The sequence below is a fragment of the Equus quagga genome, chromosome 12 (genome assembly GCF_021613505.1).
Source record: "Equus quagga isolate Etosha38 chromosome 12, UCLA_HA_Equagga_1.0, whole genome shotgun sequence".
NCBI lineage: Eukaryota > Metazoa > Chordata > Mammalia > Perissodactyla > Equidae > Equus > Equus quagga.
The window spans coordinates 42,573,242-42,590,312 of NC_060278.1; the positions used below are offsets into that span (position 1 = coordinate 42,573,242).

Below are 17,071 nucleotides of genomic sequence, written 5' to 3' on the forward strand. Positions count from 1 at the left end.
TCATCAAGCCATGCTGAGATGGCGTCCCACATGCCACAACTAGAAGGACTCACAACTAAAAAAATATGCTACTATGTACTGGGGGGGATTTGGGGAGAAAAAGCAGAAAAAAAAAGAAGACTGGCAACAGTTGTTAGCTCAAGTGCCAATCTTTAAAAAAATAGTACCCTTTATATTGATAAAGGGTACTTTTTTTACATTTTATTTTTAGACATTTTAAAATTAAATAAGTAACTCATGACTACAATCTCATTGTTAAAGAAAAAAAAGGAAACAATACAATCTGTCCAGGCCTTTTCTTAGAGCATGTGTCCTGGGGTTGGAATTTTGCTTTCTCTCTCCCAATAACGCCATGATGCACCATCTAGTTTTGGGGTTTAGACACTTATGAAAACTTTAAGCGTGGAATCCTTATAAATTTTTATGATATTTTCCCCACTATTTCACACTTGTTTTAGCTTCACCTAATTCAACAGCTGTTTGTTTTTATTTTTTAGAGACTTGCCTTTAGTGGATTCTTCAGGACTTTCTGCTTAGTTTTCATAAAAGCAATTAACTTTGCATTAAAAAAAAAACACTGGTTTGGAGGAGAAAGAGAGTAGTTAGTGAACAATTTTTGTTTCTGTGTGCTCTTCTGTAATTCCCAAGCTTTCACAATTAGAAACAAACAATAATTTCTATTTTAAAAAAAACTCACCAGAGAGCAATATCAATAAATGGCTACCACTAAGACGTGGAGTTCTAGTTTGAGAAGGCTTTTACTGTACAAGCTCCTTTGATTGTCATAATAACTCTGCAAGTTAAGTCAGGCCATTTGTTTTATTGTGGTAAAAAATATTTAATAAAATTTACTATTTTAACCATACATTGGTTTTTGTAATTTTTATAATTCAATTGTATAATTACATAACAAGTACAACTGGCGTGAATAAGTTTAAGGATAAACACACTGACGGTAAGCTCAACAGGTGGGTAGAGAAATGTGCAGGTCCCCTGGAGAGTACCCTTCTGTCCAGAGGGCTCAGGGATCTCAGCACAGGTTTTATGGGGAAACAGAAAGCGCCACTCAATTCAGCAAGAACTTACATGGAGGTCGGTTAGGAGAGCTCTGTCTGTCCATCTTTGTGCTCCTGTGAGACCAGGGCTGTAGGATGGATTCCCAGACGCGGAACTGCAGGTCAAAAGTGCAACGCATTTTCAGTGGTGTCGGATATTGCCAAATTGCCTTTCCAAAAGGCAGTACCAATTTTACATTACATTTGCTCTACTCTGTTGGATGGAAATGGTACCTTGTTTCAACTATCTGTCTTTGATAACTTTTAAAGTTGAGTATCTTTTTATATATTTATTGGCTGTTTCCATTTCTCCATCAATTGCCTGTTCTTATCCTATGCCCTTTTTTCTATTGGGTCGTTGATGTTTATCTTCTTGATTTGTAGCAGCTCTTTATGCATTCTGGATATTGATTTTTTTAAATGTGTTGCAAATGTTTTCTCGCACAGTGTAGTGTCGATTGTGCACACGGGCACCAGAGCCCAACTGCCTGGATTTGCATCCCAGCTCTGCTACTTCTTAGTTGTGTGATCTTGGTCAAGTCACTTAACTTTATGTGCCTCAGTTGCCTTATCTGTAAAATGGGAATAATCATAGTATCCAACTCACCTCGTAGGGTTGTTTTGGCATGCTGTATCTTGATGGGATTTAAAGATTAAATGAGTTAGGACAGGTAAAGCGCTGGGGACAGCGCCTGGTGAAAAGTTGACATCAATCAAATGCTTCCTATTTACCTCTTGCCTTCTGTCTTTGTGGTAACTTTTAACACATAAAATTTTCGTTTCAATTTTGTCGAAAATCTGTCAGTCTTTTTATTTATGTAAACCAAATCTTCTACACTTCGTGTCTTATTATTAGGAAGGCCATTCCCGAGAGGTACACTTTACAATGAAAAGGTAAGAATTGTGAACTACTATGACCTGGACAATCAAATAAAGCAGAATCTGTCATTAACCGGAGCAGAAGTTGCCCTACACAGTAGACTATCTGGGACATAAGGGGGATATTGGGACTCTGAAAAATAATTAGATTGATGTATGATATTGGCGCTGAACTTTGTCCTCGCTCAGGCAGTGCTGCCCACTAAAGTAGCCATTAGCCCCGTGTGGTCGTTGAGCACTTGGCAAGTTACTAGTCCAAACTGAGACGTGCTGCATACTTAATATACATACCAAATTGCCAATACTTAGTATGAAGAGAAAGATGTAAAATATCTTATTTATAATTTTATATTAATTACATGTTGAAGTGATAATATCTTGGATATATTGGATTAAATAAAATATATATTTTTTAAAAAGGCAGGGCGCTGTGATTGAAAGCTGAGCCCTAAGGCGCCGGCCACGCCTTTCCCCGCCCCTCGGGGCCAGCCCCGCCCCGCGGCGGCCGCAGCCAAGACCCGGAGGTGGATCTGTCCTCGCTGCCGCAGGGACGACCCTGCGCCCCGCCCCTTCCGCGCCCTGCGCGCGTGCGCACTCCGGGGTCGCGGAGGTTCCCTGGGGTCTCTGCTACTAAAAGCCCAGGCGGGAACCGAGAACCCGCCGATCACCGAAAGCCTGGGGTTGGCTCACCATGCGTTGGGGGCTGCGCCCTCGCGGGCCAGGGGCTGCGGCCGTGGTCGCGGCCCGGAATTTGTGTGGGCCGCCCCGCCTTCCTTGTCTCCCAGGGTGGCGAGGGACGGCGAGGAGGCTTTTGGTGCGGTCAGTCACCGGGGCCAGTAACCAGCTGCAGAACTCGACCGATGGCAGATACCGGGACACCGTGCTGCTGCCGCAGACCAGCTTCCCCATGAAGCTGCTGGGCCGCCAGCAGCCCGACACGGAGCTGGAGATCCAGCAGGTACGGCCCCGCCTCGGCGCGGCGCGCAGCGGGGCCTCGAGAGGGAGGCCCGACCCCCGGGGGCCACGCCCGGCGACCCACAGCCCGGCCGGGTGGCTCAGGGCCACAGGCTCCGGGCCGCCTTCGGCCGGGGGTGTTGTGACCCGATCAGTGGAAATCATCCGGTTCCCACAGGTGTTATTGGCTGAAAACTTAAGTCCCTCACGGGTAGTTCCAGAGCGGAATGTTGGGGAAACTAGCGATGCTCAGATAGCAGCATCTATCGAATATAAGTCCCATTTTTAGCTTAGGCAAAACAAGTCGAATTTGGATTCTTTTTCAGTGGCTTGTAAGAAGTAAATTAACATGTACACATATAAATAAAAAGTCGATTATGAGGAAACTCACCTTCGTGGTATCAGTAAGGCCTTCGTTGGAATTGTGACTTCTTTGAAGGAAAACGTAAAGATGCTTCTCCGAGTCCTCTTCCCAAACTTTGCGTCCGTCTCTTGTATTAGACTGAAATTCCTGAGGGTAGAGATTCATTTGTTAGTTTCTGTAATTCGAAAGCCTTTAAAATCCCCGATGTTCAGGATATATTGGTTAAGATAAATATGCTTAGCCTAAATATTCTTTTGACAGTTATCGGAGTTCTAGACTCTTAAACCTGTTTTGGCCGTATAATTCTTGAAAGTATTTTATCCATTACCTTCTGTCAGTCAGGAACTGCGACAGTTCCTAATGTTTTCTCATTTAATCTTCACACCAGCTCTGTGAGTTGGATGTTAGCATTTTTTCAAATGAAGGAATCAGTGGTAAGGGCATAGTGACTTAGCCAAGGTCACATGGAGGTGAGGGAAGGGGAGTGGGACCGCAGTGAGTGTGGTTCTAGATTTAGAGAAGAGCAAGTATTGAGACCCAGGGATCTCAAGAATAAGATGTGAGTGTGGGCAATCTGTAGGTCCTTCGGCATGGCTGGACTGAAGAGTGGAGGGTGGACAGTGCTGAGAGACTGCCCAAGAATTTAGTGGTCCTAAACCCTTGTAGGGTCCTGTATGGGTATGAAGAGCTTAGACTTTAATCTGAAGTCTATGGGGATCTGTTGGAAAGTTTTAAGAGATGAGCTGTCAGGTGTGCATTTTAGAAACCTCACCATTTGTGTTTCAGACTTGAATACATTGGAAGGGGATAAGAAATAAGCAAGCGCTGGCTGTTATTTATGGTAAGATTCAGGAGTATGTGTGATGTTCAGACATTATTGTTCTTTTTAAACAGAAATGTGGATTTTCAGAACTTTACTCATGGCAAAGAGAAAGAAAAGTAAAGACAGAATTTTGTCTTCATGATGGACCTCCTTATGCAAACGGTGACCCTCATGTTGGACATGCTTTAAATAAGGTAATTATAATTTAGCTTATACGATTTAAGGGGAATCTTATTTAAATACGATTCACAAAAGAGTGTATTCTAATTTTATGAGAATTATGTGAATTTGCATTGGCAGTTAAACTAAAATGTCTTAAAAGAAAGCAGCAATAAACAGTTTTAGTACTCTGAAAAACAACATCACTGGCATTTGCTTTGAGCTTATTGCTATTTTACATTAGTAAATTTCTTTTCTTTTTTTGTGAGGAAGATTGGCCCTGAGCTAACATCTGTTTCCAGTCTTCCTCTGTTTTATGTGGGGTGCTGCCACACTGTGGCTTGATGAGGGGTGCTAGGTCTGTGCCTGGGGTCTGAACCTGCAAACCCTGGGCCGCCAAAGCACAGTGCGCAAACTTAACTGCTACACCACTGGGCCAGCTCCAGTAAATATCATTTTATTCGGTAAATAATTATTGAGCACCTAGTATGTGCCAGGAATTGTTCTAAACACTGGTAATAGCAATGAACAAAATAAAAATAATTGCTACATATATAAATACGCACACCCATGCACATATATAAAATATGTAATATGTTGGATAGTTGCTGTAGACTATTTGTTGTGTGTCAGTCCCCTGTCCACCCCACACCGCGCAAATTCATCTGTTGAAACCTTATTCTTTTTTTTTGTTTGAGTTCATAATAGTTTACATCATTGTGAAATTTCACTTGTACATTATTTCTTGTCTGTCACCGCATAAATGCTCCCCTTTACCCCATGTGGCTATCCGCTACCCCCCTTCCCCTGGTAACCACTGAACTGTTTTCTTTGTCCATGAGTTGTTTATATTCCACATATGTGTGAAATTATCTGCTGTTTGTCTTTCTCCGTCTGGCTTATTTTGCTTAGCATAATTCCTTCCAGGTCCATCCGTGTTGTTGCAAATGAGATGATTTTATCTTTTTTCCTGGCTAAGTAATATTCCATTGTATATATATACACCACATTTTCTTTATCTAATCATCAGTCTGCGGGCACTTGGATTGTTTCCGTGTCTTGGCTATTGTGAATAGTGCTGCAATGAACACAGGGGTACATATGTTACTTAGGATTGTTGATTTCAAGTTGTTTGGGTGGATACCCAGTAGTGGGATAGCTGGGTCATATGGTATTTCTATTTTTAGTTTTTTGAGGCGTCGCCATACTGTTTTCCATAGTGGCTGCACCAGTTTGCATTCCTACCAGCAGGGTATGAGGGTTCCCTTCTATCCACACCCTCTCCAACATTTGTTATTTTTAGTCTTAGTGATTATAAACATTTTAACAGATGTAAGGTGGGATCTTAGTGTAGTTTTGATTTGCATTTCCCTGACGATTAGTGATGTTGAACATCTTTTCATGTGTTTATTGGCCATCTGTATATCTTCTTTGGAAAAATGTCTGTTCATCTCCTCTGCTCTTTTTTTGATTGGGCTGTTTGTTTTTTGTTGTTCAGTTGTGTGAGTTCCTTATATATTTTGGAGATTAACCCCTTATTGAAGATGTGATTTGCAAATATTTTCTCCCAATTGGTGGGTTGTCTTTTTGTTTTCCTCCTAGTTTCTTTGGCCTTGCAGAAGCTCTTTAGTCTGATGAACTCCCGCTTGTTTATTTTTTCTTTTGTTTCCCTTGTCTGAGAAGACATGGTATTCGAAAAAATCCTTTTAAGTTCTATGTCAAAGAGTGTACTACCCATATTATCTTCCAGGAGTTTTATGGTTTCAGGACTTATCTTCAAGTCTTTGATCCATTTTGAGTTTATTTTTGTGTATGGTGGGAGATAATGGTCTACTTTCATTCTTTTTGCGTGTTGCTGTCCAGTTTTCCCAAAACCATTTATTGAAGAGACTATGTTTTCTTGTTCTTGTGTCGTATGTTCTTGGCACCTTTGTTGAAGATTAGCTGACCATGTATGTGTGGTTTTATTTCTGGACTTTCAGTTCTATTCCATTGATCTGTGTGCCTCTTTTTGTACCAGTATCATGCTATTTTGATCACTAAGCTTTGTAGTACATTTTAAAGTCAGGGATTGTGATGCCTCCAGCTTTGTTCTTTTTTCTCAGTATTGCTTTAGCAATTTGGGGTCTTTAGTTGCCCCATGTGAATTTTAGGATCCTTTGTCCTATTTCTGTGAAGAATGTCATTGGGATTCTAATAGGGATTGCATTAAAGCTGTAGATTACTTTGGGTAGTGTGGACATTTTAACTGTGTTTATTCTTCCAATCCGTTTGCATGGAATCTCTTTCCATCTCTTTATGTCATTATCTATTTCTTTCAATGATGTCTTATAGTTTTCATTTTATGAGTCCTTCACCTCCTTAGTTAAATTTATTCCTAGGTACTTTATTCTTTTTGTTGCAATTTTAAATGGAGTTGTATTCTTGAGTTCTCTTTCTGTGAGTTCGTTATTAGAGTACAGGATGCAGCTGATTTTTGTAAGTTGATTTTGTACCCCGCAACTTTACTGTAGTTGTTAATTATTTCTAATAGTTTTCTGATGGATTCTGTAGGGTTTTCTACGTATAAGATCATGTTGTCTGCACACAGCGAGAGTTTCACTTCTTCACTCCCTGTTTGGATTCCTTTTATTCCTTTCTCTTTCCTAATCTCTCTGGCCAAAACCTCCAGTACTATGTTGAATAAAACTGGTGATAGTGGAAATCCTTGTTTTGTTCCTCTTCTCAGAGGGATGGCGTTCAGTTTTTGCCCACTGAGTATGATGTTGGCTGTGGGTTTGTCATATATAGCCTTTATTATGTTGAGGTAATTTCCTTCTATCCCCATTTTGTTAAGAGTTTTTATCATAAATGGCTGTTGGATCTTGTCAAATGCTTTCTCTGCATCTATTGAGATGATCATGTGGTTTTTATTCCTCGATTTGTTGATGTGGTGTATCACGTTGATTGATTTGTGGATGTTGAACCATCACTCTGTCCCTGGTATGAATCCCACTTGATTGTGATGTATGATCCTTTTGATGAATTGCTGAATTCGGGTTGCCGAAATTTTGTTGAGAATTTTTGCATCTATGTTCATCAGTGATATTGGCCTGTAGTTCTCCTTTTTCGTGCTGTCTTCGTCAGGCTTTGGTATCAGAGTGATGTTGGCCTCATAGAATGTGTTAGGAAGTGTTCCATCTGCCCTAATTTTTTGGAATAGCTTGAGAGGGATAGGTATTAAATCCTCTTTGAAAGTTTGGTAGAGTTCCCCAGGGAAGCCATCTGGTCCTAGGCTTTTATTTTTTGGGATGCTTTTGATTCCTGTTTCAATCTCTTTCCTTGTGATTGGTATATTCAGATTATCTGTTTCTTCTTGATTCAGCTTTGGGAGGTTGTAAGAATCTAAGAATTTATCAATTTCCTGTATCTTGTCCATTTTGTTGGCATGCAGATTTTCGTAGTATTCTCTTATAACCCGTTGTATTTCTGTGGTATCCGTTGTTATTTCTCCTCTTTCATTTCTAATTTTATTTATCTGAACTTTCTCTCTTTTTTTCTTTGTAAGTCTGGCTAGGGGTTTGTCAATTTTATTTATCTTCTCAAAGAACCAGCTCTTTGTTTCATTGATCCTTTCTACTGCTTTTTTTGTTTCAATAGCATTTATTTCTGCTCTGACTTTTATTATTTCTCTCCTTCTGCTGACTTTGGGCTTTGTTTGTTCTTCTTTTTCTAATTCAATTAGTTGTAGTTTAAGATTGCTTACTTGGGATTTTTCTTGTTCATTAAGGTGAGCCTGTATTGCAGTGAATTTCCCTCTTTATATGGCTTTTGCTGCATCCCATATGAGTTGGTATGGTATGTTTTTATTTTCATTTGTCTCCAGATATTTTTTGATTTCTCCTTTAATTTCTTCAATGATCCATTGCTTGTTCAATAGCATGTTGTTTAGTCTCCACATCTTTGTCCCTTTCTCAGCTTTTTTCTTGTAATTAATTTCTAGCTTTATAGCATTGTGATTGGAAAACGTGCTTGTTATTATTTCAATTTTCATTAGTTTATTGAGGCTTGCCTTGTTTCCAAACATATTGTCCATCCTTGAGAATGTTCTGTGCGCACTTGAGAAGAACGTATATTCTGCTGCTTTTGGATGGAGTGTTCTATATATGTCTGTTAAGTCCAGCTGGTCTAGCTTTTCACTTAATTCCACTGTTTCCTTGTTGATTTTCTGTCTGGATGATTTACCCATTGATATGACTGGAATGTTGAGGTCCCCTACTATTATTGTGTTATTATTAATATCTCCTTTTAGGTTTGTTAATAGTTGCTTTATGTACTTTGGTGCTCCTGTTTTGGGTGCATAGATATTTATAAGTGTTATTTCTTCTTGATGGAGTGTCCCTTTGATCATTATATACTGCCCCTCTTTGTTTCTCTTTACCTGTCTCATCTTGAAGTCTACTTTGTCTGATATAAGTTTTGTGACACCTGCTTTCTTTTGTTTGCCATTAGCTTGGAGTATCATCTTCCATCCCTTTACTATGAGCCTGTGTTTGTTATTGGAGCTGAGATGTGTTTCCTGGAGGCAGCATATTGTTGGGTCTTGTTCTTTAATCCATCTTGCCACTCTGTCTTTTTATTGGAGAATTCAATCCATTTACGTTTAGGGTGATTATTGATATGTGAGGGGTTTATGCTGTCATTTTATCACTTCTTTTCCGGTTCTCCTGCATTTCCTTTGTTTCTCGTCCTGTGTATTCTGGTCTACCAATCGAGTTACGTAGTTTTTTATGTTCTGTTTCTTTGTTTTCTCGTTGTTATTTGTGTCTGTGTTCTTTTTTGTTTAGTGGTTACCATGAGGTTTGTACTGAAAAATCTCATGGATAAGATAGTCCCTTTTCTCATGGCCTCTAATTTCCTTAAACTAAACCAACTCAGTCCCTTTCCTCTTCCCCTCCTAAATTGTTTTTCTCGCATCTTATTCCATCTTGTGTTAGAAGTTTGTGGTTAAAAAGACAAGACTATTTTGTTTTTGATGTTTTCCTTCCCTTTGTCTTTAATGCTATACTTGAGTATTTGCTATCCTGGTCTGATTCTGTCTACCTATTTATCTCCTTACTCCGTGCTTTGTAACCGCTCTCTCCCTTTTTTTTCCCCAGGTATGAGGGCCTTCTTGAGGATTTCTTGTAGGGGGGGCGTCTTGTGGCTATGAGCTCCTTTAGCTTATGTCTGGGAAAGTTTTTATTTCTCCATCATATCTGAAGGATATTTTCGCTGGATAGAGTATTCTTGGCTGAAAGTTTTTGTCCTTCAAAGATTTGGATATGTCATTCCAATCTGCCCTAGACTGTAAGGTTTCTGCAGAGAAATCTGCAAAAGCCTGATAGGGGTTCCTTTGTAGGTTATTTTCTTCTGCCTGGCTGCCCTTAGTATTCTCTCTTTGTCATTCTCTTTTGCCAGTTTCCCTACTATATGCCTTGCAGTAGGTGTTTTTACATTGACATATTTAGGAGATCTGGTAGCTTCTTCCACATGGATTTCTATCCCTGTCCCTAGGTTTGGAAAGTTCTCTGCTATTATTTCTTTGAACAAGCTTTCTGCTCCATTCTCCCTCTCTTCTCCTTCTTGAATACCTATAATTCTTATGTTGCATTTCTTAATTGAGTCGGATATTCCTCTGAGACTTTCTTCATTTCTTTCTAGTCTTAGTTCTCTCTCCTCCTCTATCTGGAGTATTTCGACTTGTTTATCTTTGATTATGCTGATATGCTGCTCTATGATGTCTGCTCCAGCGTTCAGGGAATCCATATTTTGCTTTATGTCTTCCATTGTGTCTTTCAGCTCTAATATTTCTGATTGACTCTTCTTTATAGTTTCAATCTTTTTTGTGAAGTAGCTCCTTAACTCATTGAATTGTTTCTCTACATTCTCTTTTAACTCATTGAGTTTTTTGATAGCTATTTTGAAGTCTTTGTCATTTAGATTACATATTTCTGTGTCCTCAGGACTGATTGGTGAGTACTTGTCATTTTCTCTCTGGTCGGGAGATCTAATTTAATGTTTGATATTGCTAGAGAGAGTGGCTCCATTTTTCCACATCCTTGTGTTATTTGGTCTCAGTTACTGCCTGTCGCCACTGGGTGGTTGTTAATAGCTGCATGTTCTGAACCCTCTGCCTTCAGCCGAGATCCCAGGCTTTGGAGCTGGTGCTGGGCGGGAGCGGGGAGGGGTGCTTTCTCTTGTGTGCTCTTGCGGTTTTCTCCCTCTGCTCTCATTATCTGCTCTCCTGGGGTGTTGGCTTGATAAGGTCACCTTCCGTGAAAGCTTTCACCCCAGTAGAGGGCTTCCCTCTAGGCTGCAAGGGCCTTCGGGGATCCTGGATGTTCCTGCAAACAAACATCCCCTCCACTGTTCCTTCCCTCTCAGAGGCCGTGCCTGTCCTAGATCACTGTCTTTAGGGGAGAGAGTGAAGTTTTCCCTTACCCTCTTCCCCCTCCTCCAAGGGGAGCTCCAGCCTCTCCACCCTGCATCATATGGCTCCATGGGTCTCTCTGACATTTTTTGTGTTGTGTTTGGATGTCCTCTGTTGGAGTATGAATGTCTTTCATTGTATGTTGGAGGGGAGAGATTACTGGGAAAGCTCACTCCACCATGATGCTGACGCCACCCTGAAGTTGAAACCTCATTCTTAATGTGATGGTACTTGGAGATGGGGCCTTTAGAGGTGATTAGGTCATGAGGGCAGAGCCCTCATCAATGGGATTAGTGCCCTTATTAAAGAGACCCCAGAGAGCTTCCTTGTCACCTTATGCCTTGTGAGGTTACAGTGAGAAGGTGATGGCCTATGGACCAGAAAGTGGCCCTTACCAGATATCGAATCTGCTGGCACCTTGATCTTGGACTCCACAGCCTCCAGAACTGTGAGAAATAAATTTATGTTGTTTAAGCCACCCAATTTATGCTATTCTGTTATAGCAGCCCAAATGGACTAAGACAATAGTGATAAGTGCTGGGGAGGAAAATAAAAACAGGGAATAGCAATAGGGAGGGTCAGTTGGGCAAACTGCAATTTCCTTAAATTGGTCTAGGATATCTTCCTCACTGAAAAGGTGACATTTGTATAAAGTCTTCAAGGAAGCAACGGAGTGAGCTCTGGGGATATTTGGGGTAAGTAGAGCCAAGTGCAAAGACCTTGAGGTGAGAGACATTTTTTTCACTCAGCGTAATTCCCCTGAGACTCATCCAAGTTGTTGAGTGTAACAGTAGTTCATTGCTTTCTTATTGCTGTATGCTATTCCATGGCATGGATGGACAACAGCTTGTTTAACCATCCACCTCTTGAAGAACATCTGGCTTGTTTCCACCTTTTGGCTGTTATGAATAAAGCTGCTCTAAACATTCATATACAGGTTTTTGTGTGAATGTAAGTTTTCATTTCTCTGGGGTAAATGCTCAGGACTGCAGTTGCTGGGTCATATGGTAGTTGCACGTTCAGTTTTTTGAGAAAATGCTGAACTGGTTTCTATGGTGGCAGTACCATTTTACATTCCTCCCAACAATGTATGAGTGATCTGGTTCTCTGCATCCTGTCAGCAGCATTGGTATTGTCACTATTTTTTATTTTAGCCTTTCTGATAGGTGTGTAGTGATATCTCATTGTGGTTTTAGTTTGCATTTCCCTAATGGCTAATGATGTTGAACATCTTTTCGTGTATTTATTTGTCATCATTTGAGCCTCTTTGGTGAAATGTCTCTTTATATCTTTTGCCGTTTTTATAATTGGATTTTTTTTTTACTGTTAGGTTTTGAGTGTTCTTTATATATTCTAGATACTAAATCTCTGTCAGATATTCAGTTTGCAGCTCTTTCTCCTAGTCTGTAGCTTATCTTATCGTCCTCTTAACAGGGTGTATATTGTAGAGTAAAAGTTTTTAATTTTGATGAAGTTCAACTTATCAGTTTTTCCTTTTATGAATCATGCTTTTAGTGTCATGTCTAAGAACTCTTTGCCTAGCTTTAGATCCTGAAGATTTCCTCCTTTATTTTTTCTTTAAGTTTTACATTTTATTTTGAAATCTTTGATCCATTTTGAGTGTATTTTTATGCGAGATGTGAGACTGAGGTTGAGGTTTATTTTTTTCTTTATGGATGTCTACTTGCTCTAGAAACATTGTTGAAAAGGCTAGCTTTTCCCTAATGAATTGCTTTTGTATCACTGGCAAAAATCAGTTGAGCAAATTTGTGGGGTCTATTTCTGGATTGTCTGTTCTGTTCCATTGATCTGTGTGTTTGTCTTTCTATCGATACCACGACTTTGATTACTATAGCTACAGAATAAGTCTTGCAATTGGGTAGTCAGATTCTTCCTATTTTATTGTTTTTTAACATTGCTTTAGCTATTTTGGTTTCTTTGCCTGTGTATATACATTTTAGAATAATTTTTTGACTTTAGTATCAGAGAAGGTCTCCCTTTAAGCTGAGTGTTTTCGTTTTTTTTTTTTTTTTTTAAGGAAGATTAGCCCTGAGCTAACATCTGCCACCAATTCTTCTCTTTTTGCTCAGGAAGACTGGCCTGGCCCTGAGCTAACATCTGTGCCCATCTGCCTCTACTTTATACATGGGACACCTGCCACAACATGACTTGACAAGGGGTGCCATGTCTGCACCCAGGATCTGAACTGGTGAACCACGGGCCACTGAAGTGGAATGTGTGAACTTAACTACTGTGCCACTGGGCTGGCCCCTAAGCTGAGTTTTGAGAGTACTTATTTGAGTGACTTACTTCACTTAGCATAATGCTCTCAAGTTCCATCCATGTAGTTTATTTTTTCTTAAAGATTGGCACCTGAGCTAACTGTTGCCAATCTTCTTTTTTTTTCCTTTCTGCTTTTTCTCCCCAAACCGCCCCCCACAACATAGTTGTATATTTTAGTTGTGGGTCCTTCTAGTTGTGGCATGTGGGGTGCCACCTCACCATGGCCTGACGAGCAGTTCCATGTCTGTGCCCAGGATCCGAACCAGCAAAACCCTGGGCCGTGGAAGCAGAGCGCACAAACTTAACCACTCAGCCACGGGGCTGCCCCCCATCCATGTAGTTTAAAATGGCAGGATTTCCTTCTTTTTTGTGCCTGAATAATATGCATGTATATTATTGCGTCACACTTTCTTTATTCATCCATTGATGGACATTTAGGTTGTTTCTGTGTCTTGGCTGTTGTAGGTAATGCTGCAGTGAACATAGGGGTGCATATATCTTTTTGAGGTAGTGTTTTTATTTCCTTCAGATAAATACCCAGAGGTAGAATTGCTAGATCATATGGCAGTTCTTATTTTTAATTTTTTGAGGAGCCTCCATACTGTTTTCCATAGTGGGTGTACCAATTTACGTTTCCACCGAAAGTGTACCAGGGTTCCCTTTTCTCCACTTCCTCACCAACACTTATTATTTCTTTTCTTTATTCTTTTTTTTGTGAGGAAGATTGGCCCTGAGCCAACATCTATTGCCAATCCTCCTCTTTTTGCTTCAGAAAGATTATCAGTGAGCTAACATCTGTGCCAGTCTTCCTCTAGTTTATGTGGGATGCCGCCATAGCGTGGCTTGATGAATGGTGCTAGGTCCATGCCTGGGATCTGAACCTGTGAACCCTGGGCTTCCAAAGTGGAACACGTGAACTTAACCACTGTGCCTCTGGGCCAGCCCCAGTTTCTTGTCTTTTTCATAATGGCCATTTTAACAGGTGAGAGGTGATATCTCATCGTGGTTTTGATTTCCATTTCCTTATGATTAGTGATGTTGAGCACATTGTTATGTACTTGTTGGCCACTTGTATGTCTTCTTTGGAAAAATCTGTGTTCAGGTTCTTTGCCCGTTTTTAATTGAATTATTTGCTTTTTTTGCTATTGAGGCCCTATCTCCAAATACTATCACTATGGGAGTTAGGGCTTTAACATGTGAATTTGTGGGGACACAGGCATCTAGTCCATCGCATTCACTATTAGAAAAAGTGACACTGGCTCCAAGGCATTAAGTAGGTAACATGGAAATGAATGGACAAGTCAGCTTGTTTTCATATAATTCCAGTGGAAAGCTTCCCTTTTTCTTCTTTCATAGCAATCGAATTCAACGAGAAGGAACTTCCTAAAATATTTATGAACTAACACTAGTTTAATGAGGTGGTAACTCTTAAAAACCAAACACAGAAAGTGAAACGTAGATTGTTTTGGTAAAAAACTGAAAAAAAAAAATAAAAGCAACTTTTAATCCCCTATACTTTGTTGCTTTATCAACTAAAGATTCTTAAAATAGTTTAAAGCACTTGGATGTCCTTGGAAAGAGGTACTGTAATGTACAGTAACATTTCTATATTATATTTTCATAGATATTATCAAAAAGAATAGTAAATCACACGTTCATTCCTTCAAAATATGGAAAACGGAAATATTAAAAGAAAATTGACAAGATTATAATTGGTTTATGCTAGATTTTACCTAACTTTAATACAAATAACTATTTTATTACATATTACATACATTTGAGGGTATAAGAAATATATTTCTTTTGATTACTCAAAACTCTTTATTGCAAAATATGTAAATACAGCTCTCTTAGAACATTTCTGTAATGACCGTGAGGTGAGTAGAAAGCATTTTTCAGATTTTTGAGTGGAAGTGTAGGGGAAAGCAGGGTGAAATGTGACTGAGATCCAGAGTCTGAGTGACTTGGCATGATCACCCAATTAGCAGTTGCAGTTATGGATGGGACCCAGGATTTTCATGTCAAAAAATGCTGCAGATGAATGTATTCAACACAAAGGAGAAGAAAATCTTAATTATAGTCTAGATCAATTTATACCAGAAAACAACTGTAGAAACTGTTAATTTTATAAAACTCAGTTGAGTGTGTGTATGGTGCATTTGTATTCAGCTTTAACACCTGCCTGTTCCTGTAAGTGCCACGTTCCACCAAAACCCCAGCTTCAGCACATTTGCTGTTAGCAGCTTATTCTTTTCCACAGAGTTACAAATTGGGAGTAAAGTTCTAACCCTGCTTGTTTCCCAGAGTTAGAGTGATACTGCGTGTTTCTTCCTTTTACTCCCCCAGCATGGATGGCTTGAGGGATGATAAGAATGTTACCAGTAGATCCAATGTAGAGATGTGCTTGCTATTTTCAGTCTTACCTAATTTCATATTTAATAGTGTATTGCACATTTTGGCAAGAAATTCTTTATTGGCTCCCTTGAAAAAGCACGTAGATCACTAATCCTTTGTGAACCTCCACCCACCAGGCAGTGGTGTCCCCCTCAGTGGGGCCTACTTGCATCCAGGCGTGCAGGTACTGCAGCAGGAGCACTCAGACCTGAGGTGTCTGGCCACTCTCAGCCATGGCTAGAGCCCGTGCAATCCAGTGGTTCAGGTCGTTGCCATGCAGTCTCTGCCCCCTATAGGTTTTGGTATGTTGTGTTTCTATTTTTGTTTGTTTCAAGATATTTTTTGTTTCTTTTTTTATTTCTTCTTTGACTTACTGGATTTTTCAGAAATGTGTTGTTTGCTTTCCACTTATTTGTAAATTTTCCAGCTTTCTCCGTATTTTTAATTTCTAGTTTCATATTATCACGGTCAGAAAAGATTCTTGGTATGGTTTCAGTCTTCCTACCTTTGTTTGGACTTGTTTTGTGGACTAATAAATATATCATCTATCCTGGACAGTGTTCCATGTGCGCTTGAGAAGAACGTGTATTCTGCTGCTGTTGGATAGAATGTTCTGCATATGTCTGTTAGGTCTATTTGGTCTAAAGTAGAGTTTAAGTCCAGTGTTTCCTTATTGATTTTCTGTCTAGATGATCTGTCCATTGGTGAAAATGGGGTACTGAAGTCCTCTACTGTTATTGTGATCATTCACCCTGTGCTCCTTTTCCTGGAGTGGGGAACTTCTCAGGCCAAGGAACACCCTCTTGGTGCTGAGAAATGAGGCCTGGGTGGTGGGATGATGCAGGGAAAAGGAAACTGTTTTTCCCACCCTTCTTGTGTGGTTATTCTCAGGTTTCTGTTCCACTGTGTTGCTGAAGATTCTTAAGTGGGCTCCAGAACTCTCCCAGAGCTATTTTCATTCGTGGATAGTATCTAATTGTTGTTCTTTGTGAGGGGACGGATAGATGGTCTCCTACTCCACTGTCTGTGTGACGTCTCTCATTTAAATTTCTTTAATTACTGTTTCACTATGTTTTTCATTATTGTTTTGTGGTTGCTCTAAGGCTTGCATATACCTCACAGCTTGTCAGAATCAATTTCAGATTTCTATTAGCTTAATTTTAGTGAGATATAGAAATGTTGCTCCTATATAGTTCTGTTCCTTTCTCCCTCTTCTTGTGGTTTTGTTACACATGTTGCATCTATTAATGTTACAAACCCCACAGTACATTGTTATAATTATTCCTTTACCATCTGTAGTCATTTTCTTATCCCAGTACGGCATCTCTCATAGCTGTTTCCTTTATGCTATTATTGGCAAATATGTTACCTTTCTATATGTTATACACTCAACAACACACCATATACGTATTATTTTATATATTTATTTTTTACACCAGTTAGGAGAAGAAAGTAGAATAGTAAATATGCATTTATTACTGTCATTTATAAATATTTAATTACCTTTAGCAGTCCTCTTTGTTTTTTCCTGTGGTTTTGAACTACTTTGAAAGCAAGTGACTGCTTTGAACTACTTTGAAAGCGAGTGAACTGTACTCACTTGCTTTCAGCCTGAAGAACTTCCTTTTCTATTCTTTTATGTAAGATTGCTCTGCTAGCAACAAATTCTCTCTCTTTTAATAAAGGAATGGATTTATTTGGCTTGCATT

General features: G+C 39.7%; 1 protein-coding gene across 1 annotated transcript in view; it reads left to right on the forward strand.

Annotated features, from left to right (window-relative positions):
• The first annotated feature begins 2,524 nt into the window (after nucleotides 1-2,524).
• IARS2 (isoleucyl-tRNA synthetase 2, mitochondrial) overlaps nucleotides 2,525-17,071 on the forward strand; it is a 65,558-nt gene continuing 51,011 nt past the window's right edge. The window contains exons 1-2 of the mRNA XM_046679619.1: nucleotides 2,525-2,892; nucleotides 4,147-4,269. Coding sequence (XP_046535575.1) covers nucleotides 2,626-2,892; nucleotides 4,147-4,269 — 390 coding nt within the window. The 5' untranslated portion in view covers nucleotides 2,525-2,625. The remainder of the gene's footprint in view (nucleotides 2,893-4,146; nucleotides 4,270-17,071) is intronic.